At 47.4% G+C, this 24,543-nt stretch overlaps 1 protein-coding gene across 2 annotated transcripts in view; it reads right to left on the reverse strand.

Moving 5' to 3' along the window:
- Emc1 (ER membrane protein complex subunit 1) overlaps positions 1-24,471 on the reverse strand; it is a 30,020-nt gene extending 5,549 nt beyond the window's left edge. The window contains exons 1-21 of one of the 2 annotated variants that reach the window (XM_010614221.2): positions 24,293-24,471; positions 21,984-22,108; positions 20,969-21,034; positions 20,657-20,750; positions 17,551-17,679; positions 16,205-16,331; positions 15,486-15,635; positions 14,992-15,159; positions 14,443-14,514; positions 14,145-14,204; positions 12,103-12,225; positions 11,277-11,373; positions 10,369-10,488; positions 9,652-9,660; positions 8,459-8,658; positions 8,149-8,298; positions 7,226-7,387; positions 6,773-6,892; positions 6,063-6,200; positions 1,691-1,864; positions 959-1,169 (exon numbers count right to left, since the gene is read on the reverse strand). In XM_010614221.2, the coding sequence (XP_010612523.1) occupies positions 959-1,169; positions 1,691-1,864; positions 6,063-6,200; positions 6,773-6,892; positions 7,226-7,387; positions 8,149-8,298; positions 8,459-8,658; positions 9,652-9,660; positions 10,369-10,488; positions 11,277-11,373; positions 12,103-12,225; positions 14,145-14,204; positions 14,443-14,514; positions 14,992-15,159; positions 15,486-15,635; positions 16,205-16,331; positions 17,551-17,679; positions 20,657-20,750; positions 20,969-21,034; positions 21,984-22,108; positions 24,293-24,459 (2,662 nt within the window). In that variant the 5' untranslated portion in view covers positions 24,460-24,471. The remainder of the gene's footprint in view (positions 1-958; positions 1,170-1,690; positions 1,865-6,062; positions 6,201-6,772; positions 6,893-7,225; positions 7,388-8,148; positions 8,299-8,458; positions 8,659-9,651; positions 9,661-10,368; positions 10,489-11,276; positions 11,374-12,102; positions 12,226-14,144; positions 14,205-14,442; positions 14,515-14,991; positions 15,160-15,485; positions 15,636-16,204; positions 16,332-17,550; positions 17,680-20,656; positions 20,751-20,968; positions 21,035-21,983; positions 22,109-24,292) is intronic. The other variant, XM_010614222.2, reaches the window with a different exon arrangement.
- Positions 24,472-24,543: the final 72 nt, after the last annotated feature.

Raw genomic sequence — 24,543 nt, forward strand, 5'->3', positions numbered from 1 at the left:
AAAAAAAAAAAAAAAAAAAAAAAAAAAAAAAAAAAAAGGGTTTAAGACTCAAGATACAGGGAAAAAAAAGAATTAAGGTATATTAGGTACATGTGCAAATATGTTGTTGTGTACTGCAAATATGTACTAACAAAAAATTTAAAAATGTTTTAAACCCTTGAGCTATAGGTAACAATGAAAGAACAGAGCGTGGAAAGCACATTTCCGGATCTCCACATGCCCCTCTTCCCCCCAGTAATACTGCTCTGGCAAAGCAAGTCCCCCATGAAGCAAATTCAGGCAGTGAACCCCATTGGGGCAGTGTGAATGTGGAGGGCAGCGGACCAGCAGCACTAGGCAGCATGATGTCAGTGACAGCAATCCAAGCTGCCGAGAGGGCTGTTCTCCTCATATTTTGATAACAACAGTGATGACAAGTGTCTGTCACAGCAAAGAGGCCCACACGTTTTTACTAATATCAAGTAGGCAAGGAGACTGTTAGACATGCTCTCTGAGTCCTAAACTTAAACTATGCAGGATGAGATTTTGCCAGTTTCTACACAGGTCAGTACAGACTATATACAGAATACGGGGGAGGAGAAAAGTGATTCAGATGCAATATGTATCTGTTCCAATTCCCAAAGGTAAATGTAAGTATTGTTTGATAAAGTTGTCATTAAATAAAATAGGACTCAGTCTTTCTTTAAAAAACAAGAATAGTAGCAAGGATCAATTTTCTGAGAGCAAGGAGAGTACACCAAGGAATGGAAGCAATTCATCAGAACTGACAACTACGAGAAAGTGGTCATCTTCAAAGGAGGCAAAGCTGATGAAGAGACTTTCCCCACGCCAACAGAGCCTTCCTCACCAGCCTTTCCCCACGGGTACTCAAATGGCTCTGCTGGCAACATGGCCCCTGCCCTTCAGGGTCACTGCTGAGGGAACCTGGTCACCCCAGAGCCCTCCTCCCAACACTCACTCAGCAGGTGTCGGCTGGTGATGCCCCGCTCAGTGATGGTGGCTTCCATGGCACTGACGGAAGAGGGGAAGATGTAGGACTGCTGTAGGACCTGGGGAAGCTGTGGGCGGTCCAGAGAGCTGAAGGCGGTGGCATTGTACTGCTCGGTCCCCTCGTAGAGCTCCAAGGCTGTGAACTCATTGCGCCGAGCCTTGGTGTTCCAGTACTGGTACTGCAGGGAGACAGGGAGGTAGCTCAGGTTCAACCAGAACGGGGAGTTTGCACTGGAAGGCACCTTGCACGTTGACTACAGATTCAGGGAGGTACAGAACCATGTTGACGCCGATTTCCTTCCTCTTTCCTGGGTTTACTAACATTCCAGGTAGTTTTGTCTAGGCTGCCCAAAGTTTGCCATGTGACACAGGAATTCTCAATATTCTTAGAAGTCCTAACAGCTAACCTCTGCATGTCTACCAAGTGCCAGGCATTGCTCTAGGCTAGACTGGCATTACTATTATTATCTCTATTTCACCAATGATGCAGCTCAGAGAGCTCACATAACTGCTTCAAGTTTGGACAGTCAGGAATAGGAAGAGCTGAGATCAAACCTACACAATCTGATTTTGGGGCCTCACCCCTTAACCAGACCCTATGCTGCCCCCCAGGTTTGGGATCCGATGAAAACACAAAAGCAGCACCTGGGTTTCTGGAAAGGATTTAAACTGGGAGGCCTCCTCAGAACAGACTCCTTACCACCACCCAGTTCTCTGAGTGCACGATGTGGACAGGGCCCTTGGCTTTCTTCTGCACCGAGGAGTGGATGATGCGCCCCGTGACTCCATCAATGAGGAAGACACCGATAAAGGTGCGCTCGTGGTGACCGTCCGTGCTCTCTGTTACCACGGCCAGCAGGTTGGGGTTCAGGCTCTGGTGAGAGAAAAATTCCTTCATACTTGGCTCCACTGTGAGCCTGGGGCCTGAGGCCAACCTGGAGCTCACTGGCCTAGCAGAGGAACCAGGGCTTCTGGTCAGAAGCGCTTCCTGCGTAATTTCCCATCCCCGTACTAGGTTATGTCCCAGGGGCCTGGGGAGCGCAATAGGTGCCTTACTCCCTTCCCAAAACCATGTAAAGAGGCGGTTAATATCCACATCCTGCGATGAGGAAATCAGAGCAGTGAGGCAGCTGCTCAAGTCCCAAAGTTAGCACATGGCCACCCAGGACCTAAGGACACAGCTCCAGCCATGTCACTTCTCTCCGCCAGAACCAATCTTCCATGGTCAGCTGTGTCTTCCCCCTGCCTAACTCTGGAGGATGAGCACTGATCCCCATCTTACCAGACCTACGAGCACCATGTGACGCGGGCGCACACTTTTAGGGAACACTTTCTGCACCTGGCTTCCAGGGTAGCGGCCCCGGGTTTCCCTCTAGACTTACAGGCCTATCCTCCATCTCTGGAGGGTCCTCCACACCTCCCCCGTCTGTATCTCTTCATGACAGAACGTGCTAGGCAGCACTTGGACACTGAGCATTTTTCTTTTTATTTTATTACTTTGCAGTAGTGGAGATTGAATGACTGAATCCAGGGTCTTTATTCTAAGCTACATCCCAAGCCCTTTTTTTAATTTTTTTTTTTTTTTTTTTTTTTTTTTTTTTGAGACAAGGTCTCAGACTATGGGCTCAAACTTGTGATCCTCCTGCTTCAGTGTCTCAGAGTGCTGGGATTTCAGGCATGTGCCAGTTCCCGACTGGCCCCGGCATTTCTATCTATACCCACCTTCTGGTGACCTTAGCAAACTGCATGGTTCTACCAGTACCTAGGGGTGCGGGCAGCACCAAAATGATGTAGGCAAGCTACAGCCCTGCCATTTGGGTCCCTCCCTCAGATATGCCAGACTTCCAGTGCCTCAGCCTGCCTCAGGCTTTCCACCTATTCAGTGGCAAGTCCCTGTGTCTGTGCCACAAAATGACAGGTCTGCGTTATTCTTGACCCTTTCCTCGCCCCCAGTCCATGGCGGGAGGAGGGGCACCACTGGGTCTACCTTCAAAGTATCCAGAACCTGACCCCCACCAGCTCCACACCACCAATCTAGTTCCAGCCATATCACCTGGCCTGCACGACTTCAGTGGCCTCACTGGCCTTCCTGCTCTCTTCCTTGGGCACATGAAGTCAAGGCCAGACGAACCTCAAAGGCTAAACCTCAGCCATTTACATCACTTCTCTGCTCAGAACTTCCCAGTGACTGGGATCTTCCTCGCGCTCCGAGGCAAGGCCAGCACGACGGCCAGAGTGCTCCAGTCCCTGGCTTCTGCCCTCAGCAGCCCATTCCCTCCGCAGTCACTCACCCAGCTCCCACCACACGGCCCTCCTTGCTGTCTCTCTGAGGCCCAGGCAGCTCCGGCTTCTCCGTCCCAAAGGCTCTTCCCCCAGGTACCCGGAGCCCACTTCCGCACCGCAAGCCTTCACATCACGGGCACTTTCTCAGCGAAGCCCTCCTTAGCCACCAGTTGTAAACTGCATCCCCTCCCCAGTTCTTCAGTTCTGCTCTCTCTTTCCCTTGCTCAGGCTTTATTTTTTCCTACCAAACCGGACTCCTGCTTGGTGACTATGTAATCTGCATTTTTTTTTTTTTTTTACCGGGGATCGAACTTGGGTCCTTGTGCTTGCAAGGCAGGCCACTGAACTGCTGAGCTAAATCCCCGGCCCATTTTGTTTATTTTTTGAGATAGACTGGCCTTCAACTCACTACATAGCCCAGGTTGGTAATCTGCGTTTATTGTTTTCATTATTAGCCTCTCCCAACAACAGGGATAGCTTCAGGAGACAGAAGTTTTGCCTGTTTTGTTCACTGATGTATTCCAGTACCTAAAAAGATCATGTTTAGATCATGTCACATCCAATTAGGACTTCCTTCTTTACTTCTGTGGCCTTCCTTCCAGAAGTCCATAACCATAGTCTAACCATGGGAAAACATCAGACCAACCAAAATTGAGAAACATTCCACAAAACACCTCATCGTCTTCAAACTATCTTCAAACTGTCAAGGTCATGAAAAACAAGGGGAGACTAAAAACCTGTCTCAGACTACAGGAGACTAAAGAGCCCAGACAGCTAAATGCAATGTGTGATCACAGACTAAAGTAATGGCATCAGTGAAAAATCGGGTGAAACCTAAATAAGTCTGGAATTTAGTTAAGAGTCATGTGCTGATGTTGGTTTCCTAGTTTAGACAAATGACTGTGCAGGCAAACTAGGAAAAGGGATAGAGAATTCCATGCATTATATTCACAACTTTTCTGTTTTTTTTTTTTTTTTTTTTTTTTTTTGGTTTATATTGTTTTCATGACACCATCTCAGACTGGCTTTGAATTATGTAGCCAAGGATGGTTGGCCTTGAACTTAACAGCAATCCTGCCTCAGCTTCCTGAGTGCTGAGATTACAGGTATGTGTCACCACATCCAGCTACTACAGTTTTTCTCTACTTCTGCAATCAGAACAAAAAAGTTTAATTGAAAAGAATAACCTAGAGTATTTGCATAATGAATGTGTTTGTTTTTTTTTTTTGTACCGGGGATCGAACTCGGGTCTCCTTGCGCTTGGAGGCAGGCAGCAGAACCACTGAGCTAAATCCCCGGCCCTGTTTTTTTTAATCAGGATTTTTTTAAATGTGATCACGTGTGTGATTTGTATATGTGCCATGTTAGTATATCTTCTAGTACAATATGAACTTTTAAAAAATTTTAACACCCCTGTACCAGAAATTGAACTCAAGACCTTGCACTTGCCAGGCAGGTGCAGCACCACTGAGCTACATCCTTGGCCCAAAGTTTTTAAAACTTTAAAAAAACTTTAGGGCCGGGGATGTAGTGTAGCTCAGTGGTGCTGCTGCCTGCCTTGCAAACACAAGGTTCTGAGTTCGATCCCCAGTACAAAAAAAAAAAATTTCTATTGCTTTGTACTGTTTTTCGGTCCATGGTGCTAGAGATCTAACTCAGGGCCTCAAGCACTCTACCGCTGAACCTCATCCTCCAGCTGGAAACGTACTTTCGAATTTGTATTATTTAGGTCATTCTAAATAAGCTAAAATTAACTGCTACCACATGGAAGTTGCTCATCAATGAAGAATTCACGTACACAGGTGATGTTACCTACGTGGCAGGCGATACTCTACTCACTTCACATGTTCGCCTTCATCTTCAAATCAGTCTATGGAAGTGAGTGGCGTTGTCCCCATTATATTGGTGAAAATGGAGATGTAGGTGGCCCAAGTAAACCACTGGTAGTGAAGAGCGAGCTAGGCCAGCGCAGGGCCAAGTCTGAACCTGACAGCCCAACTCGGTGCCGCTCTGTGCTCCCTGTCCACTCCCACGGCCTCACTGCCCTACCCTGTACCCCACTCTCCACACAGTTTCTGCCGTCAGTAATTAATGCTCATTCCAACCACAACTGCATTCTCTCCTAGGCAGCCCAGTAGTCACCTGTTTCCCTCCCTTCACCACTAACTTGAGTGCTGGACCACAGACCTGGAATCTTTTTTTTTGTTGTTTTTCTTTGTAGTGCTGGGGATCAAGCTGAGGGAGGGCCAGGCCAGGAATTCAGCTCAGCGGTGCCGCCGCTGCCTGCCTTGTAAGGGCAAGGTCCCGAGTTCGATCCCCAGTACCAAAAAAAAAAACCCCAAAACACAAAAAACCTGAGGGAGGGCCTTGTGCACACTAAGCAAATGCTCTGTCAATACATCCCCAGGCCAAGATGGAGTTTCTGACAGAATGACTAACGTTCAACCCCAGAAGGGTATACTGGCACGACTTCTACCCACTCCTAAGTATAACGCCTATCAGGTAGTTACCATACACATACCAGGCACTGGGCTAAGCATGAGTATTTCCTGTGATCATTCCAACAACTATCCAACAGGAGGGCATTATGCCCAGGATGAGGGTGTAGCTCAGTGGCAGAGCACTTGCCTAACGTGAGGAAGCCCCTGGGTTCAGTCCCCACCACAACCAAGGAAAAAAAAAGTCCACTTTACAGACAATAAATTAAGGTTCCAGGGGATTAAATGGCTTGCCCACGATCACGTATCTACCAAACCCTAATTGCTCTGTGCGAGACAGCAGCGCGATACCTTGTAGAGCACACTGCGGTCCCCCATCACCCGGCCCTGGGAGTGGACGTGCTCGCTGCTGCGCTTCCCCTTCACCCTGACGATCCGCTGCACCTCCAGGGGGATGGTCAGCTCCCAGCTCAGTTCAGTGCTGAGGTCCTAGGGCGAGGCCAGAAGCACTGTGAACAGGAGGGCATACCTAGGCCAGAGACAGCTGTAGTGACGTGTCCAGCAGCTCAGCATCTGAGGCCTTGTGCCAGAAGGAATAAGACCAGGACTGTTCGGAAAACAACAGTACAGCTCTGGCTTATGAAGAAGCTTAGAACTCTCTGTTTGATTAAGAAAGATACTAAAACCAGCAAGGCAGGAAAATGTTCAACAGTATCCCTTTGTTTATCTGAGGAGGAAGGATCCAAGGAAAACTTACCATTTATAAATAAAATCTAGCGCCCCCGTACACCATGGCCAATGGTGACCCTGAAATGTTTCCTAAATCGTTCTGTCAGAACAGGAAATCAATATGCACTAACTGTTCACCACATTCTATGTGCACGCGACAGAAATGAACGGTACCCTTCAGGATAGCGGCCCGGAGCCTTCTGCGGTGCCAGTGGTGCTCTGCTTCCTGATCGGACTGCCACGGGCACGAGTGTGCAGCTCCGTGAAGGTTTACTGAACCTCACGATTGTGCACTTTACTCTAATAAAAACTGGGTCTCTCCCCACACCTACCTTTCGAAGCCGATATCCACTTAGCCGCCCCTGCTCTGCATCCACCAAATAGAAGAAGATGGATGGGGCAAGCTCATGCAGCTGTCGCAAGACATTCCGAGTGGCTGGGAAAGCTGTGACCTTAAAAACCCAGAAAACCCAAGAGCAGGGTTAAAGCAAAGTCCATGACTCGCTGAGCTTGGTTTCCCAGGACTCCCCGTCAGAGTCCTCTAAGAATAAACCAGCAAATCTCAACGGAAGTACAGTCTAACGGACTCCAAGAATTAGGGCTTCAATTGAGGTCTGTGAAGAGCCCGAGTGCTCACAAGGGCAGCCACGGCAGGCATCTGGGGTTGGGCCAGAGCACACACGTGCTGCTGCGGTCCACACTCCGCCTCTGCTCCGCCACCTGACTGACCACCCATCCCTGCCCACCTCTGCCTGAAGGTCTCCACCCTTCCGAAGACACAGTACCTTGTACTCATCGTCTATCAACAGCAAGACCTTGGCATAGTCTTGATCCATGACTGGGAGAAGCAAGGACTGCAAGACACGGCGCTTCAGCACCGGGGGGGCTACCTGACTCCACTTCCCAAAAATGGGATTGAAGACGTACAGAGAACTCATTCCTGTTTCCTAAAACGGGCAGGCAAACACAGAAAGAACACCAGTCTTAAGAGTAAACCACAAAACCTGAGACTTCAGCTCAAATGGGAGGAATTCCCTATTTTTGCCCTCTTTACGGAAAAATTAAGATGTTGGCTGCAGGTGAATAGTCAAACCAACTCTGGCTCCAAACCTAACCAAGAACTGGTCGTGCCAATGTGTAAGAATAGGCATGACGGTGTACATCTGTAATCCCAGCACTTTGGGAAGCTGAGGCAGGAGGAGCACAAGTTCAACTCAGTCTGAGCAACTTAGTAAGACCTTGCCTCACAATAAAAAATAAAAAGGGCTAGAGATGTAGCTCAGTGCAAAGGCCCTGGGTTCACTCCCCAAAACTGCAAATAAGTAAACAGGTCAAGTACAATTCAGTAACTCCAAAACGGCCCTTCCAGAAGAGTGTCTACCAAGGCCCCTCCGTAGTAATATTAGAATGGATCCACAAAAGCCATTCTAATTCTGAGAAGCAAGAATATAGTTTTGTGTGCTGCCCTCTCTTCCTAGAGAAAAATAAAAGAGCCACTCAACTACCAACAACAGCCTCTGACTGGAAAGAAAGCTGGCTGAAGTGAAACCTGCTTTTGATCAACTCCACGTTAGCACTGGATAGCTCCTCCACCCAGGCAAGAAACTGGGAGAAAGAGTCCTAACCCATGGATGTTCCTCAGGGACTCACATAATTCCACAGGTCTGGGAGAAATGTGAACTGCACAGGTCAGAGACGAAGGCCTTACCTTGTCCTTTATCAAGAGTGTGCACTGTGGGGGGTGGGGGAAGTGAGCAGTAGTTCTCTGGACCATCAGCTTAAAGGAGGAATCTGGCTTGACACTGGGTAGGTACTGTTTCCACAGAATGGTGCCAGAGCTGCTCTCAATGCCAAAAAGCTGCAACATAAAACAAAGGGTTGGCTCATGACTAGAAAGAAAAGCCAAAGAACTGATTCTATCTTCACAAACTAGAACCAGCACTACTACCCGCTACCAAGTTTTTTATTTCCCACCCCTGAACTTCAGAAGGTTGGGGACCTGGGGCTTATAGCCATACCTTGCCCGAGGCTGTTACCATCACCATCATCTTCTGCAGGTTGAATTCATCCCTGGCCAGGGTGTCAATGTTGATCTCGTTCTTAATTTGACTTCGGGGCTTCCGAGCATCGTAGAACATTTTCCAGAGGTGGGAAGTCCACGCTTGCAGTAGGATGAGCTGAGACGAGAGGCGTTTTAGGAACATCCCCAGCAGGCCGTCTGGTGTCAGGAAATGGTAATGCATTCTGCATCAGACTGGGTGTCCAGCAAGAAGGCGCACGCTTTTCCCAAGGAGAGACGTGTCCCTCTCCTGAAGAGCATTTTGGTAACTTATACTCCAGGCCCAAAGCCCCAGAGGTAGTCTGTCTGCTGTTGACAGTCCCAAACTGAGGTATGACCATGCACAAGCTTCCAAAACCCCTTACCTGGCACTTAGGACTTCGCTCGACTGGAATCTTTAGGACAGGGAGACTAAGAGGTCAAAGACTGGCCATACAGGATGCAGCCATGCTGTGAATGTCACCGCCACAGCCCCACATCCAGCATGGCAAGGGAAGGCTTCTGGGTGCCACAACAAAGCCAGGAGGGTATGAGTATGGGGTACAGGGACACGCGTACCACAAAGGAGTGCTTCTGCTTCTCACTGTTTCATGCCTACTTTGCCAGCTGTAATCTGTACCCGAAAGACCTACCTGCAACCCATTCACAGGGTCATCATTCCCTCCGTCCCTGACTCCATCAACTAGGCCAACACCCTCCAGATTTCCATCTCCAGAGACTTGGGGACAGACACAAGGTAATATGGCAAAAGGAGCAGGCTCTCTGGAGTCTGCAGCCCTGGGTTAAAATCCCAGCTCCACTCCTTGCTACTGTGTCACCCTGAGAAATACAATTAACCTCGATGCCTCTGTTTTCTTCATCTGTAAAAGGACACTTAACCCAGAGGGCTAATACAAAGATCAGATTACATGACGTACATAGAGGGTTGAGCAGGGTGCCTAGGGCAGGCTAAGTGCTCACTAAAAAGCAGTTCTTTTGCTCATCTATTTTCCATCAACTTCAGCTCAAGGAAGATAAGTGACCAGCACAGGGGACAAGTCAAAAGCAGAGCAATTCACACGTGTGTGGTATGTACCTCGAGTCAGAAAAACAACCAAATGCTAGTCATGTGGACAGCCAACGAGCAACAAGGCAGCAAGAAGCAGGCTTTACCTTGAATTGCTGGATCCAGGCAGCAGAAACAAATAGTAAAGTCAAATTAATCCTTGGCTTAAGAAAATGTGCAATGCTAGCAAGGTTCCCGGCCCAGGCAGGCCCTCAACTACCTGCTGGGTGGCTGGATGGAGAGGCCAGGGGGAGGAAGGATGGATTCAGAGTGGAGTGAATACAGTTCATCAGGGAATTGGGACTGTGACTGGCTTCAGAGTGCCCTGGCTATTTCTAGAATTAACAGATCAATACAGTCATGTCTCCCAAGGCACACATGGCTGTTGCTTTGGGGGCAATGAGTGAACAACGCCTAGCACAGTGCCTGACCACTTTTAGGCACTGAGATAATGACAGCTATTAGCACACCAAGTTAAGGAGTTTTTTGTTTTTCCTCAGTATCTTTCCTTAGAGGGATTCACAGTTCATTACAGATAATGACAGCTATTAGCACACCCACCAAGTTAAGGAGTTTTTTGTTTTTCCTCAGTATCTTTCCTTAGAGGGATTCACAGTTCATTCTTCTGCTAGAAAAAATGATGACATAAACCACAGGGACACAAATGCACTAGAAAATCATCGGCTTATTTGGAAGAGACTTGCAAACTGGTTGAGCCCGAGAAGCCAGGGACACCGTAGGGCGTCTCTTCTGTCTAACGAGCAATCCCAGCCCCACAGGGGCCCCTCCAGAAGCTTTGCAGTCCAGCCCCCGGGGGTTGATACCTGCTTTCTTGCCAAATTCTCCTTCCAGCTCTGCCTGTGCCCCAGTCAGGGGGAGGTCCACCATCTCCAGGCACACCACCTCTGCCAGGGACTCCTCACGGCTCCACAGCACCACCTTCCCTGTAGCAGGAATCAGTGGACAAGAGCTCAGCCTGCCTCTCCTACCTTCTGGAGAGACTCTGCTAGGTGGCTTAGGGATCAGTTCTCAACTGAAAACAGAACAGGCCAGGCATGGTGGCACATGCCTATAATCCCAGCACTTGAGAGGCTGAAGCAGAAGGATCATCCTGAGTTCGAGGCCAGCCTGGCCTACATAGTGAACTTGAGGCTGCCCTGCCTGCACTAGATAGTGAGACCGCCTTAAAAAAAAAAAGAACAAGAGGCTAGAATCAATAGGTGAGGTGAGGAAAGTTCAGATCCTATTCTAAAATGCTAAGAACTTCGGGAGGGAAGGAAGAAAGGCAAGAAGAACAGAGATATGGGGCCGGGGATTTAGCTCAGTGGTTTCACTACCTGCCTCTCAAGCATAAGGACCTGAGTTCAATCCCTGGTACCAAAAAAAAGAATACAGATATGTACATGTACCAGCTCCCCACAATACCATCATTACATACTGTAAACGTGTACCAATAAAAATAGAGAAGTAATTTTAGAGGAAGGGCTGGGGATTTAGCTCAGTGGTTCTGCCGCCTGTCTTGTCTGAGTTTGATCCCTGGTACTAAAAAAAAAAAAAAAAAAATTTGGGGAAAAATGCCAAGAACTTACTCAAAGGCAGGTAACATGTGGCTCAAAAGAAATGCACAGTGTACTCCACCTGAGGCTTCCCTAGAAGCCTGCCCAGCAACCCCCAGAACCAGGACATGGGGCAGGCTGAAATATAAAGGGGTTGTCGCATGAGATACACTCACCCAGCTGCTGCAGAAAAAGTAGCAGATGGTCCTGCGTCTGCACCAAGGCCCGGTAGCCCACTGAGTCATCCTTCTTCAAGAACACCTGGATGTAGAGCTATAAACCAAACAGTCAGTGAGAATCCAGATGCTTTTCAGAGCCCCAGCTCCCAAAATTCAAAGTGTTCAGTTATCAGAGGTCATGCCACTATTTAACAGCTAGACCTACACCGATTATCTGGATGACAATAAGATTAGGAATATTTTCTGAGCCAACACAACAAGAGTCTTCAACTCTCTCAGACCTGTCCATGAAGGAACTTGAGTACCTGATGGTATTATGATATCTGTCCAAGCCCCAGTCCAGCTCCACAACACAAGCAGGAGGCCAGGATTAGACTTTCCCTTTCAGAGATAAAGAAGCCAGAGCCCAGAGGCTAAGAAACACAACTCAATAACCCTAAAGAGACTCTGGGTAGGACTATGAGTGTGTGTATAGAGTTAGAACAGCCATGACCTTGAATCCCAGCAGCATGTCTTACTAGCTGTGACTCTGGACAGGGTGGCCAACGCCATTGGGTCACGGTAACATTTGCAGAACCAAGTCAGTAACAACCACTTCCCAAGACTGGGACAAGGTTCCATCAATTAGTGCACGAGCCCAAAGCTGAGCACAGTGCCTGGCGCACGGGGACACATGGGCACAGGCCATAGCTGGTTTTCCTATCATTTATGATCAGTTGATGGCTCAGGAAGAACTAGAGCCCATGTCCACAGGGCTTTTATCCAGGATCCACGCTGTGACCTGGCCCTAAAGATGGACTCTGAGGCAAATGCTCTGACTCACTCGCTCAGGTCGAGTATCGTTCTGCTCCAGGCTGAACGTAATCGTGGTGTCCAGCAGCCGTCGACCCGTCTCCACTAAATAGAGGTTAACTGTGTAGGTCTGATTGAAGCAAGCCACTGAGTCCTAGGGGAATAAACAGCATGGTCAGGTACAGCAGGGGTTCCCATGGCTGGTACTGGCCCACAGCCTTTAGGAACCAGGTACAGAAGGAGCCGAGTGGCAGACAAGCAAATCTTCATCTGGAAGTGGAGGTGGTCGCCATCACTCTCCCCGTAGCTCCCATCACTGTCTGAGCTCCGCCTCACATCAGATCAGTGGCAGCAGTAGATTCTTCTTTTGGGGGGGTACCGGGGATCGAACGCAGGTGGCGGAACCACTGAGCTAAATCCCAGGCCTATGAACAGATTCTCACAGGAGCAAGGACCCTACTGTGAATGGCACATGTGAGGGATCTAGGATGCACAGCTCTTATCAAGATCTAATCTAGGGCCAGGGATTTAGCTCAGTGGTTTCACCGCCTGACTCACAAGCACAAGGACCTGAGTTCGATCTCCGGTACCCCCCCCCAAAAAAAAGATCTAATATAGGGCGAGGGATGTAGCTCAGTGGCACTGCGCCTGCTTCACGAGTGCAAGGTTTGATCCCTAGTACTGAAAAAGTCTAATCTAATAAAAAATCTAAAAACTAAAAGTAAAAATTCTAATCCATTAGAAAGTAGGAAGAGGTGCCAAAAGATACCGAGTTTTAAGTGGACATACAAGGAAGGGTGACCGAATCCAAAGACACTCAAGTATTTTGACATCACAGTTTTTACAGGAAAAAAACCACTGAGTTATAGTAGAAGTGCAAGTTACTCAAAACTCCACCTAAGTTTCAGCAATTCTGGCAAACATATCTGAAAGTGGAAGCCTCAGAGCTTTCAAACACACCTAGAATCCATACCAGAAGTGATCATGAAAACCACCTCTGCCACCATAAGTTTCTCTGAATACATAGGGTTTGAATTAAAAATATAAAAAGCCAGCTAGCTTTTTAATATTATTTTTTTCCTGTTGTCATTTTTAAAGGTGTAAGTACTGAGTTCGTGCTCCCTTGCTTTTTTGCATGAGTCTTAGCAAATTTAGGTCTTAACTAGAATGGTTGCTATATATGATCCTTACTTTCCCTTGCTATTCACTTTTTAAAAACTGGGGCACTGTTTAAAACACGAATAACTTATTAGATGTTACCTGCAACACTACTGTGAAAAAAAATCTGTGATAAAATTTATTTCCAAGCAAAAAAAAAAAATCTAATCCATTAAAGTACACATTAAATGTAAGGCACTTGAATCATACCAAAATCATTCCCCCTGCCTACATCTATGGAAAAACCATCTTCCATGAAGTCGGTCCCTGGTGCCAAAAAAAGGCTGGGGACCCCTGAACTAGAGGGATCCCCAGACTCCCCCAAACAATGCCCAAAGACTCAGTGCAAGTACCCCAGAGAAGGGCCAGAAAAGGAAATAAGCATACAGGAAAAGAAAAAAGGAAAGAAAGCTAAATCCTGAGAGAAAAACGAGGAACCTGAGTAAACAAAGGCAATGACAATTACTACCCTTGTTTCAGAAGGAAACCAGTAAGCAGAGTTCAGAAGAGACTTCTAAAAGAGGGGTAAGATCCTGAGCAAGGACAGGAGGAAAGGGAGGCTCAGAAGCCAAAGCCAAAGCTGAAACCACAGCTGAATGAAGTGCGAAACTCCAGCCAGAGCCTCATGCTTCCGCCTCCGTGCAAATGCACAGAACACCACTCAGCTCTGCCGGCCAGGGTCCCCAGAGAGACAGGAAAACTGAGGCCCAGGGAAAAACGCGGGTACGAACCGATTCTAAGGATTGTACCTCCTCCTTTCACCAGGAAAATGGGTGAAAAGAAATGCTATTTAGTTCACAGTACTTAGGCATCACTCAGGACGGAGAACTTGAAGAGACCCACTAGCCTCAGCTGCTCTCCAGCTTTCTCCAGGGATCTCCTGTGACCCAGGCTGGCTGCCCAGACCACACCTACCTGTACAGTGGCCTTCTCCAAAAAGCTCCCCAGGGACCCATCTTCAGAACTGCTAGGCTTCTGTGAAGGGAGAAGAATGAGAGATGATTCAGCCAAAAGGTCATTCCCCAGTCACCAAAATGAGGTCTCCTTCCTGGGAAAAAAGGGACACGCACAAAGCTCTAGAGGGAGGGAAAGGACTCATCTCTCAGCAATCTCCTGGGCCCGTGTTCTACCTTACTGGGCAAATACGCCCAGACTTCGGACTCAGGGCTCCCAAAAGCAAAGTGCCATATGCCGCTGTTGCTCTCCTACTTACCACTTCATTCCGACAGGTCATGACTGCAGCCACTGTCTTCTCCCCGGTAGTGGCAAAGCTCACAAGGGCAGTCTGGGGGGAAGCAGAATGTCCCAGGTGAGGCCTATGTTAGCCAGCAGCCTTCCAGATGGTCACCTCTCCTGGGAAGGTCTCTTGGCCTTGGAGTTCAAAGTGCTCCCAACTTTGGAAACGACAGCCAGGACATCTCAGTACAGGAGGTCCCTGCTGCAGCTAACAGAAGTCTCCATTCTAACACAGGCACAGATCACCCTAAACTCCAAGCCGCACTGAGTATACACAGCAGGGCTCTGATATCCCCATTTTCCTGTGATCTCCAAGGGAGGCAAGAGTTTTCCTCTAAAGGTCTCTGTAACACTCAAGGAAAGAGGCATTGCATTCCTGCTGTATCGCAGTACCCGGCTCGAACCACTCATGGAACGGTGACATCAATCTATAAGTAAATGTCTCCAGATTAAAAACATTGCCTCCTAGCATCCACATCTTGGCCAGACCCTCCTGCAACCTAGCAACCATGCCGCCTACAGTTACCTGGGGGAAGTGTCTGAGCAGACTCAGAGTCCCCTGGTGGTAGTGCAGCAGGGCATAGTGGCTTGGGGACAACTGCAGAAAGAACTGCGGCCGAGACGGATCCACAGGGTTAGGCTGTGTGGGCAGCACTCGGGGCTGGAATCCACTTCCAAAGTCTAAATCAAGAGACTGAGAGAGGCAAGACAGATCAGGATTAGGGAAAGCAGTTGACCAGTCACTGATGCACCCACACTTCCATCCTCTGCCCCCTTTGCCAAGGGACATAACTAAACCAGGGCAAAAGCTCCAGAAGCTCCCATTCAGCTTCTCCAAAGCAAAGAGTGGTCCATTTCCCTGATACCACATTGGCCAGAGGCCTGAGCTTTTCTCTACGACGGCACAGCTAAGGAAAGAAGCCACAAAACTAGGAGAAAGACCCGCAGAGGAACTGTGCTGACCCTTCTGAGCCCTGCAGGCAATGCCTCAGGCCAGGAGAAGCAGCTGCAGCTTCTCACCTGCAGTGGGATCTGCCGCAGTTCCCATTCTGTCTCCAGGGCCAAAGTGTGAAGAGAGCGCGAGCCCGGGTCAGGGCACACCAAGACAGCCTCTGCCACCATGCCACAGGCTCCAGTGAGACGCTGCAGCCACGGAGTCGAAACCCTGACCTGCAGGAATGGCATCAGAACATGAGGTTCCAGAGGGACTTCTACGCCCCTGCTCAGTCCCCCAGTACCATTACGACCACAATTCCAGGAGAGTACTGAGCTCAAAGGTTTTCATAGTTGGTTCCAAAGGGATTCTTCCTGCCCCACCCCTCACCAACCTCCCAAGAGCCTCCCAAGATGGAAGAAAATCAGGATTCTCTTTCTGGCCACTAGAAAAATGTACTAGATAAGTGCAAGTACCTGATACTTCAAGTAAGAATTTTTTTACTATGTTTGTCTACTATGTGGTTTTCTATAACTTCTTTATAATAGTGTTATCTTAGAAGATACCTAAGGGCAGTGAGCAGATCTATATGATTTTTCAGACATCACAGAAGAGCACTTCATGCAAATACAAGTACCTAAAATTCATGGCAATGTGGACAAGACAGCAGCAAGGGACTAGAATCAGGAACCGTAAACCACTTTTGATCTGCCTGGCCAAGTGCTCTGGCCCCAGTGCACATAAGTACTCTAACAATCCCTCCCTTACCCACTCACAAGGCTCCCGAGCCAGATCCATCCCGTACCTGCTGAACAATCTCTCCATCCTCCACGTTAAACTTGACGGCGTTCACGTGGCTAAAGGGCACAACGCCGAGGGCCCACACTACCCCAGAGCCGTAGGAATACACCACTTGGTAGTGGATACTGTCACTAAGAGAGGGAGAAGAGAGCAAGGGACACAGTGGTAATCCATGGGTAAGAACATCCTCCAGGATCTTTCAAAATCAGGCTGCCAGGCCTTCGCAGGGTATCACAAACTTCCAATCCCCACACAGGTATGGCTTAATTCACACAGTTCTGGGTTTTGCTTTTGTTTTGTTTTTCTCAATACTAGGGGTTGAAGCCAGGGGTGCTGTACCACTGAGCTACATCCCCAGCCCTTTTTATTTTTTATTATGAGACAGTGTCTAAGTTGGACATGTGATCCTCTGGCCCCAACTTACCTGTAGCTGGGTTTATAGGAGGGGGAGTCACACTGTCCAGCCTTTTGGTTTCTGGTTTTTGTTGCTGTTGTTGTTGTTTTTGGGGTTTTTTGCACTGTTGGGGATCAAACCCAGGGCCTTACTCATATTAGGCATCACCAGTAGAGCACCATTAAGCCACAACTTTAGCTTTGCTTTTGTTTTTAATTTGAATATCTGTCAACATTTAGAACTGAGGTTACTCATAAAAATCAGATTTCTAGCTTTCCTTATGTTAGAGATGTGGCAACTGCAGGCCTACCCACTTGCCCATCAGCTGAGTAAGGCTGCCCCCTGGAGGTAGGTCAGGCACACTGCAATTCCCAGCCTGGCCCTACAGGAATTTAACTTTTGATCCCTAAACTTTGAAAATGGCCACAGATGGTCCAAGCAGATCTTTTCCTTTCCTTCCTCTTGTTCCTCCCCAGCTTCGGTGCATCATCAGGACCTCTGAAATCCTTCTCAAGCCTCACTCAGCCCCTATCGAGTCTTTTTGAGTCCCTCCCTTCCTTTCTTCTTTTCCTCTTTCCCTTCCTTCTTTTCTTCCTCCCTTACCTCTCCTTCCCTCCCTTTCTCTTTGCTCTACTTATTAATGTGATTGAAAGGCACAATCTAACTTGAACTGGATGTTGAAAAGCCCAGATGCCATGCCCATGAGCATGCAAGTAGCTCCCATCCTTGACCAACTCTAGTGCCCCAAATACGTATTTTTTTCCTCCTGCAAAGGACACTCCCAGTGTATCCACAGCCTTTGTACAGGGGTCCACATCCAGCAAGTACAACACACCACACACAGCACCAACATGAGGGAGACCTGGCCAAGCAAATGCTGCAGGATCTTCAAGGAGAAAGAGGGGCTCCCAGGAAACAGAACAGGGCAGCCATCGCATGGGAGGGGCCAGCCTTACCTTTCTGGGAGATGCTCCACCCACTTCAAGTGCCCACTGGAGAGGTGATGGAGAGAGAGAGTCGTCTTCTTCAGGACCGCGATGTACCTCACTGACTCCTGCAAGCCTACCAGCCCAAGTGCCTGGAAACTGAGCACAGGTACAGGGGTGAAGGTCTCAGGCTACAGTACAGTCTCAGTACTGCCACGGTGCCTGGATGTCAAACTTGGCCCACTTCAGAGTCTGCGTTTCAACCTTTCAGCCACACAGCCTCCCCGAACCCTCAAATCTCCGAAGGACTGTTCCTTCCTTCCACTAAGATTTAACAACCAGGTCAACTTTCCATCCTACACCCATCAGGCAGTGCTGTCATCATTGGGCCACAAACCCGCCTCCCGTGAATCTGATAAGAGCCATCTCATGTCCACATGCCCTACAGGATGGGAACCAAGTGTTTACTGAGTGAATTATCATCATAAGATGTATAAGCTAATACCAATAACCTTGTAACTTAAACAACCTTAACAAAGATAGAACAGTGACTCAAGTTGCTCAAAAATAAAAATATGGAGGGCCAGGGATCTAGCTCAACGGTTCCGCAACCTGCCTTGCAAGTGCAAGGATCTGAGTTCAATCCCCTGTACCAAAAATAAATAAATAAAAACATGGAAAGTTTTATATTATGTTCTTAGACCTAGAACATAGCCAGGCATGGTAGTGCACACTTATAATCCCAGGCTGAGGCAGGAAGATCACTGTGAGTTCAAGACCAGCCTGAACTACATAGCAAGACACTGTCTTAAAAAAAAAAGAACATGGTAAAGGTCACATAGTAGGATAAGAAAAAGCATTCAAGTACAAGAATAAATACTGCCCTCCCCAAACTAGAGAAAACAATAAAAAATGTACATGGAACCAGAAGAGATCCAGAAAAGCAAAAGCAATCCTGGGAAACAAGACAAAAGCAGGAGGCATCACATTCCCAGATTTCAAGTTGCATTACCAAGCTACAGTGATAAAAACAGTATAGTTGGCTGGGCATGGTGATGCATGCCTGTAATCCCAGCACTCCGGAGGCTGAGGCAGGAGGATCGCTGTGAGTTCGAGACCAGCCTGGGCTACATAGTGAGCTCCAGGTCAGTCGCAACTACATAGTGAGACCCTGTCTCAAAAAACAAAACAAAATAAAACAAAACAAACAAACAAAAGGTCCTATAGAGTCTCCTGCAACTCAGTATGAAAGGTGAGGTTCTTTCCTACTTTTTCCTCAATTGCAGGGTTATAACCTGTCTCAAAAAACCAAAAAAAAAAAAAGAAAGAAAGAAAGAAAAAAAAAACCCCAGCATAGTACTTGCACAAAAACTGACATATGGATCAATGGAACAGAGCATGCAGAAAAAATCCTGGGCACATCCAGCCATTTTATTTTTGACAAAGGCCAAAAACAAACACTGCAGGAAAGATGGCATAAGATTAAATTTTGTGGCAAGGACTTTAAGTTATGATCTAGGTGTATTTTCAACCAACCTTATACATGCGGGTTTTAAAAAATGGTGCTAGGTACCAGGGATTTAGCTTAGTGAGGCCACACCTGCTTCACAAGCCCAAGTTCCTGAGTTCAATCCCAGCACACACACAAAAAAAGAGAATCAACAAATGGGATCACATCGAATTAAAAAGCTTCTGCATAGCAAAGGAAGCAACCAACAGAGTGAAGAGGCAGCTACAGAATGGGAAGAATATTTTGCCAGGTTTTCCCTCAAACAGAAGACTAATACCTAGAATTAAGAACTCAAAAAAATTAGATACCCCTAAAATTGAAAGATCCAATCAAAAACAAGCAACTGAAATGAACATACACTCTCCAAAGAAATACAAATGGGGCCAGGGATTTAGCTCAGTGCTGCCTCCTGCCTCAAAAGCCCAGGTCCTGAGGTCGATCCCCTGCGGTGGCTGAGGGGAGTACAAAGGGTCGATTAGAGAAATGCGTAATTAAACAACAATAAGATTCTATCTTACTCCAGAAAGAACAGCCACCATCAAGAAATCAAGCAATTAGGGCCAGGGATCTAGCTCAGCCGTTGGGCCGAGTTCAATCCCCGGTACCAAAAAAAAAAGAAATCAAGCAATTAACTGCTGGCAAGGGTATAGGGAGGAGAAAAAGAAACCCTTTTACACTGTTAGTGGGAAGTAAACTAGTATAATCACTATGGTGATTCAGCACAGGAATGACACTGTCAATTCCAGCACGTGAGAGGCCGAGGCAGGAGGACTGCTGCCAGTGCAAGGCCAGCCCGAACCACATATCCAGAGAACAGGAAGGAAGGAAGGAGGAAAGGAAGACAGACAGACCATTGGCCCAGCTATTCCCCTTCTGTGTAGCTTCCCAAAAGAGTTAAAGACGTATTACAGCAACTCATGCACACCCATGTTCATAACGGTACAATTCGTAACAGCTTAATCTTGGTAGCAACTGTGTGTGTCCATCAACAGACGAGTAAAGAAAACGTGAGAGCCGGGCGTGGTGACGCATGCCTGTATCCCAGCACTCCGGAAGCTGAGGCAGGAGGATGGCTGTGAGCTGTGAGTTCGAGACCAGCCTGGGCTGCATAGTGAGTTCCAGGTCAGTCTCAACTACATAGTGAGACCCTGTCTCAAAAAACCAAAAAAAGAAAAAAAGAAAAGAAAAAAGAAAATGTGATTATTTACACAAAATAGAATACTTCTCTGCCACAAAGAAGGATAAATGAGTCATTTGTAGGAAAATGAACGCCCCTTGAGACCATAAGGTTAAGTGAAATAAATCAGATATAGAAACTTAAATATTGCATGATTTCTCTTGTATGAGAAACCCAGATATAAACAAAATGCAAAAAAAGGAGAAAAAATTAAGATAAAATAAATTAGGAAAAAAAAGAATAAATTCTGCACCTAGCTCAGAGTTCTGCATGTAAGCGGTGCTCAGTAAATGCTGAGGAAAGACACTTTCTCCATAACTGCAAGCACATCAAGATCAGGCATTGGATGCTCCCTGCCTCCTCACGAGGCCCAGTATTGCTGTTCATGCAAACACGCGCCCCAGCTAAGCCTTTCAGTAAGCCAAAGTGGAACACAGCTTCTTCCCTACCTGCCACTGTCCAAGGTTATTTCCCAGTTGAGGCCCCCAATGTTAGTCTCCCAGGAGCGCATGATGCGGCCTCCATTAGACACAGTGACTGCATCTGGAAGAGAAAAGACCGCGGTGAAGTCATTTCCCAAACTCACTCTAGAGTCCACCCAGAACAGCCTCACCTCCGACTTAGAGAAGCAAACAGACTTTAAAGGGTGCCTGTCATTCACTGTTAGGAGCAGCCATTCCTTTTTCCTATCAGACCTCATACAAAGAAGGGAATCAAAGAATGCAAGCGTGCCACTGGAGACCCAGGAGGCCTCTGCTTACCCTGTCCGTGGAGCAGCATGGCGTCCACAGCCCCTTCTGCCGAGCCTTTGTCAACATGGCGCCACACTGAAAGACACGAAAGCAGGCATGTCCACTGTCGTTTCCATGACCAAAAAAGACCGGGAGAGGGCTGAAGAGATCTCTGTTTGGACAGCAATACCCAATTTTATTTAGAGAAGAGGAGTACAGCTACCAGGCCATGATCCAGTCCCATTCACTGAGTAATAAGGAGAGGAAGGGGTGGAAGGGGCCACGATGTCCCCATTTGAGGCCTCTATACCGCCAGTCCCCATTACCACTCCACGGGGCATGTAAACAATTACAAGATTAACAAAACCCATCTGATACATAAGAAAAAGTGATTATAAATTCCATTCTATGATTTTAATACCTAACAACAATAAGCTAGTAGAGGTAATCTAAGAGGGAGCAAGGAATCTGAGCCTTTACTATAAAACAGAATAAAGTGCTTTGCAGCAATATCTTTTCTTTTCTTTTTCTTTTTCTTTTTTTTTTTTTAAAGGCAAAGTCTTGGCCAGGGATTTAGCTCAGTGGTTCTGCCACCTGCCTCAGAAGCACAAGGTCCTGAGTTCAATCCCCAGTACCACAAAAAAATAAAAATAAAAAAAAAGACAAAGTCTTGCTGTGTGGTTCAGGCTGTCTTGAACTACGTGGCTGACGCAGTGATTCTCCTGTCTCAGCTTCCTGAGTGTTGGGATTACAAGCATGCATTACCACCTGGCTCGGCAATATCTTACAGTACTTAACGATGCGCAGGACTAAGAGAATAAACTACAAAGACCAGTTATAGAAACATTAAATACTCCAAGATGACAGACTAAAAAAACAAAACAAAACAAAAAAACCATCAGAATCCACTAAGAAAGAAATGTTTTGGCCCACATGTCCCTAACTCGGGAACCAGTTCAGCAGGCATTACAAGCCACAGGCCACTCAGATTCACTATAATCAGCCTTCTCACCCAGGAGTCAACCAGTCTACCAAGCTCACTTACAGATTTCCCCAGTACGAGAATTTAACGCTGCAATCACATTCTTCTCTGTGGCCACAACCAACTTCTTGGATCCTGGGGAAAATTCCAAGGAGGCAAACTTGAGCTTCCCAATATACTGCTGTCTCCTGCGGAAGAGCACAGGGGAGCATCAGGGGGAAAAGTCATCACAGCATAAAATGACCTGCAAAATGACAAATCACTGGGTTATCACCATCACACCTACATTATGATGCCTAAGAAATGTTTACTAAGGAGATCTGACAGAAAAGACTTCCATGCAATGGAGTCCAAAGCAAAGGGAACCAAAGAAGAGAACTACCTCCAAACAGATGAGAAATACTGTCGTCCAATTAAATGTAAGCACGTTTTCTTGAGGTTTACACGCCTAAAAGAGCCCTTGAGGGCCAGGTGCTGTGGTATACGTTTGTAAGCCCAACACTGGGAAGGCTAAGGCAGGAGGACTGTTGTGACTTCAAAGCTAGCCTGGGCTATATAGTACATTCAAGGCCAGCCTGAACGACATAACGAGAACCTGTGAGAGAAAAAAAAAAGCCCCTGGCCTCAATCCCACTAGAACAAAGTTAGTTGGACTAGGAAGTCAGCGTACAAATGAAGACACACGGGCCTGCCTTCGATGAGCGTACACTACAACATTCCTTTCTGACTTCAGTAACCTCTAGGGGGAAGAAAAGTTCTTGCGTGTCTTCAGTTGCACTGTCATGGCTCCCTTGATGTTCTGAATGGACTCAAAACATTTTCCTTCCATAGTCATCCCCCCACCCCACCCCCGTACCAGGGACCGAACTCAGGATGTTGCACTTGTGAGGCAGGCATAGCACCACTGAGCTACCCTGGCCTCTTTCATGCTCATTTTGAATTTGCAGAAGAGCCAGAAGTCACATGGTGCTGAATCTGGTGAATCAGGGGACGAGGACACACAGTAATGTTTTTACAAATGCGCCTTTTCATTGGATGGCACTAGACAGCAGCATTCACCAAATTTCTGATCGCGCTTCATAAAGGCATTCATAAGAGTGAACTTCCAGAACTGCTTCGGAATGCAAGAATGATGGCATACGTGTGTTCAAAGGGGGGTGGTGTACTGAAGGGGATTAATGGCAGTGTGTCTTTTACCATAATGAATTTTTAAATTTAAACATTCACTGTAGATTTCGATCATATGTTGTACAATCACCACCATGGGTAAACTTTCAGTGTTGTATTTCCCTCTATATTTCAATTTGAAAACTTCGTTTAGCATTCTTCTAAATGGAAAATCTCCTGCTATAAATGCTAACACACATAACATTGGGAACATTTGCATACATCTTTAGAAATGTGACTCATAATTCATTTGTCACCCTCTCTGGCACACAAAAGGCACTCAACAAATACATCAAGCTATTTGCGACCAAGAAACTTCACAGAAGAGGAGATACCTGAGCTAGGACCTGATGGATAAAATGTAAATAGCAGTAATAATTTTCTGTGGTACTTTTGAACTCAAGTACCGTGTGCTTGCAAGGCAGGCACAGTGCCACTGAGCTAAATCCCCGGCCCAATAATACTAATTATTGACTGCACTCAATGAGCCAGGTTTTCTGCTAAATACTTTAAAGGGATTATCTCATTCATCCTCACAATTACTGTAGGAACTAGTGGTCAGTTAATAAACCCATTTGACAGACAAGCCAAGGCAAAGAGTGGCTAAGTCACTTCCCCAAGATTACACACCTCTTAAGTGGAAAAATGGGTAAAGCAGAAGCAAGAGCATTAAGGAAGATGAGAGTAAATGCATAGATCGTCTGACTATTGAGTTTGCGGCGGCCATTCTCTGAGCCCTGGACCGCCTTCAAATGAAAACAGCTCTCGATACAGGACTTACAACCAGCCCTTGTTCATATGACAAACTGATGCCAGCCAGTTCAAGGAAGATGGAAAGTTCACTGAGGGCTGGCGACCTCTCACAGCCGGGAGACCAGAAACCTGACAGTCGCAGAAAGGAGATCAGACGTGGGAGGAGGGAATCAGACCAGATCCCGAAGCACGGCTAGCTTCGACAGTCACACCAGTATCAGTTGAGAAGATCTCCCCAGCACGGGCTTAATGCTCCTCGGTCGCAGTCTTAAAATCTTAAAATCCTTAATTTGTGAACAGGGGTCCAACGTTTTCATTTTGCACGGGGTACAGCAGCAAGTTAGGCAGCCGACCCTGCTCCACGGTAACGTCCCTTCTTTTACCAGATAGGAAACGGCTCTGGAAAACAGGCACCTCCCCTACTTCCCGAACAAGCCCCCCCACGTACGCACCAATCAAACTTGCCCACTTGGTCTTCGTACACCGCGGCCGCAGGGACAAGCAACACAGCCCATAACCAGAGCCCAGAAAACAGAACGGCGGCCATGACTGCAGCCCCCGCACAGTCCGCCGCCGGCCCAGCATGCACCGGGCCGCAGGCCCCGCCTCCCGGAACCATAGAGTTGCGACCGCGCTAGAGGCCTTTGATGGTCCCTGGGGGGGCTCGGAAGCGGCGGAATCTCTTAGGACGTTTCCCTGCCCA

This window comes from Fukomys damarensis, unplaced genomic scaffold, assembly GCF_012274545.1.
Source record: "Fukomys damarensis isolate Sample0158 unplaced genomic scaffold, DMR_v1.0_HiC HiC_scaffold_23, whole genome shotgun sequence".
Lineage (NCBI taxonomy): Eukaryota > Metazoa > Chordata > Mammalia > Rodentia > Bathyergidae > Fukomys > Fukomys damarensis.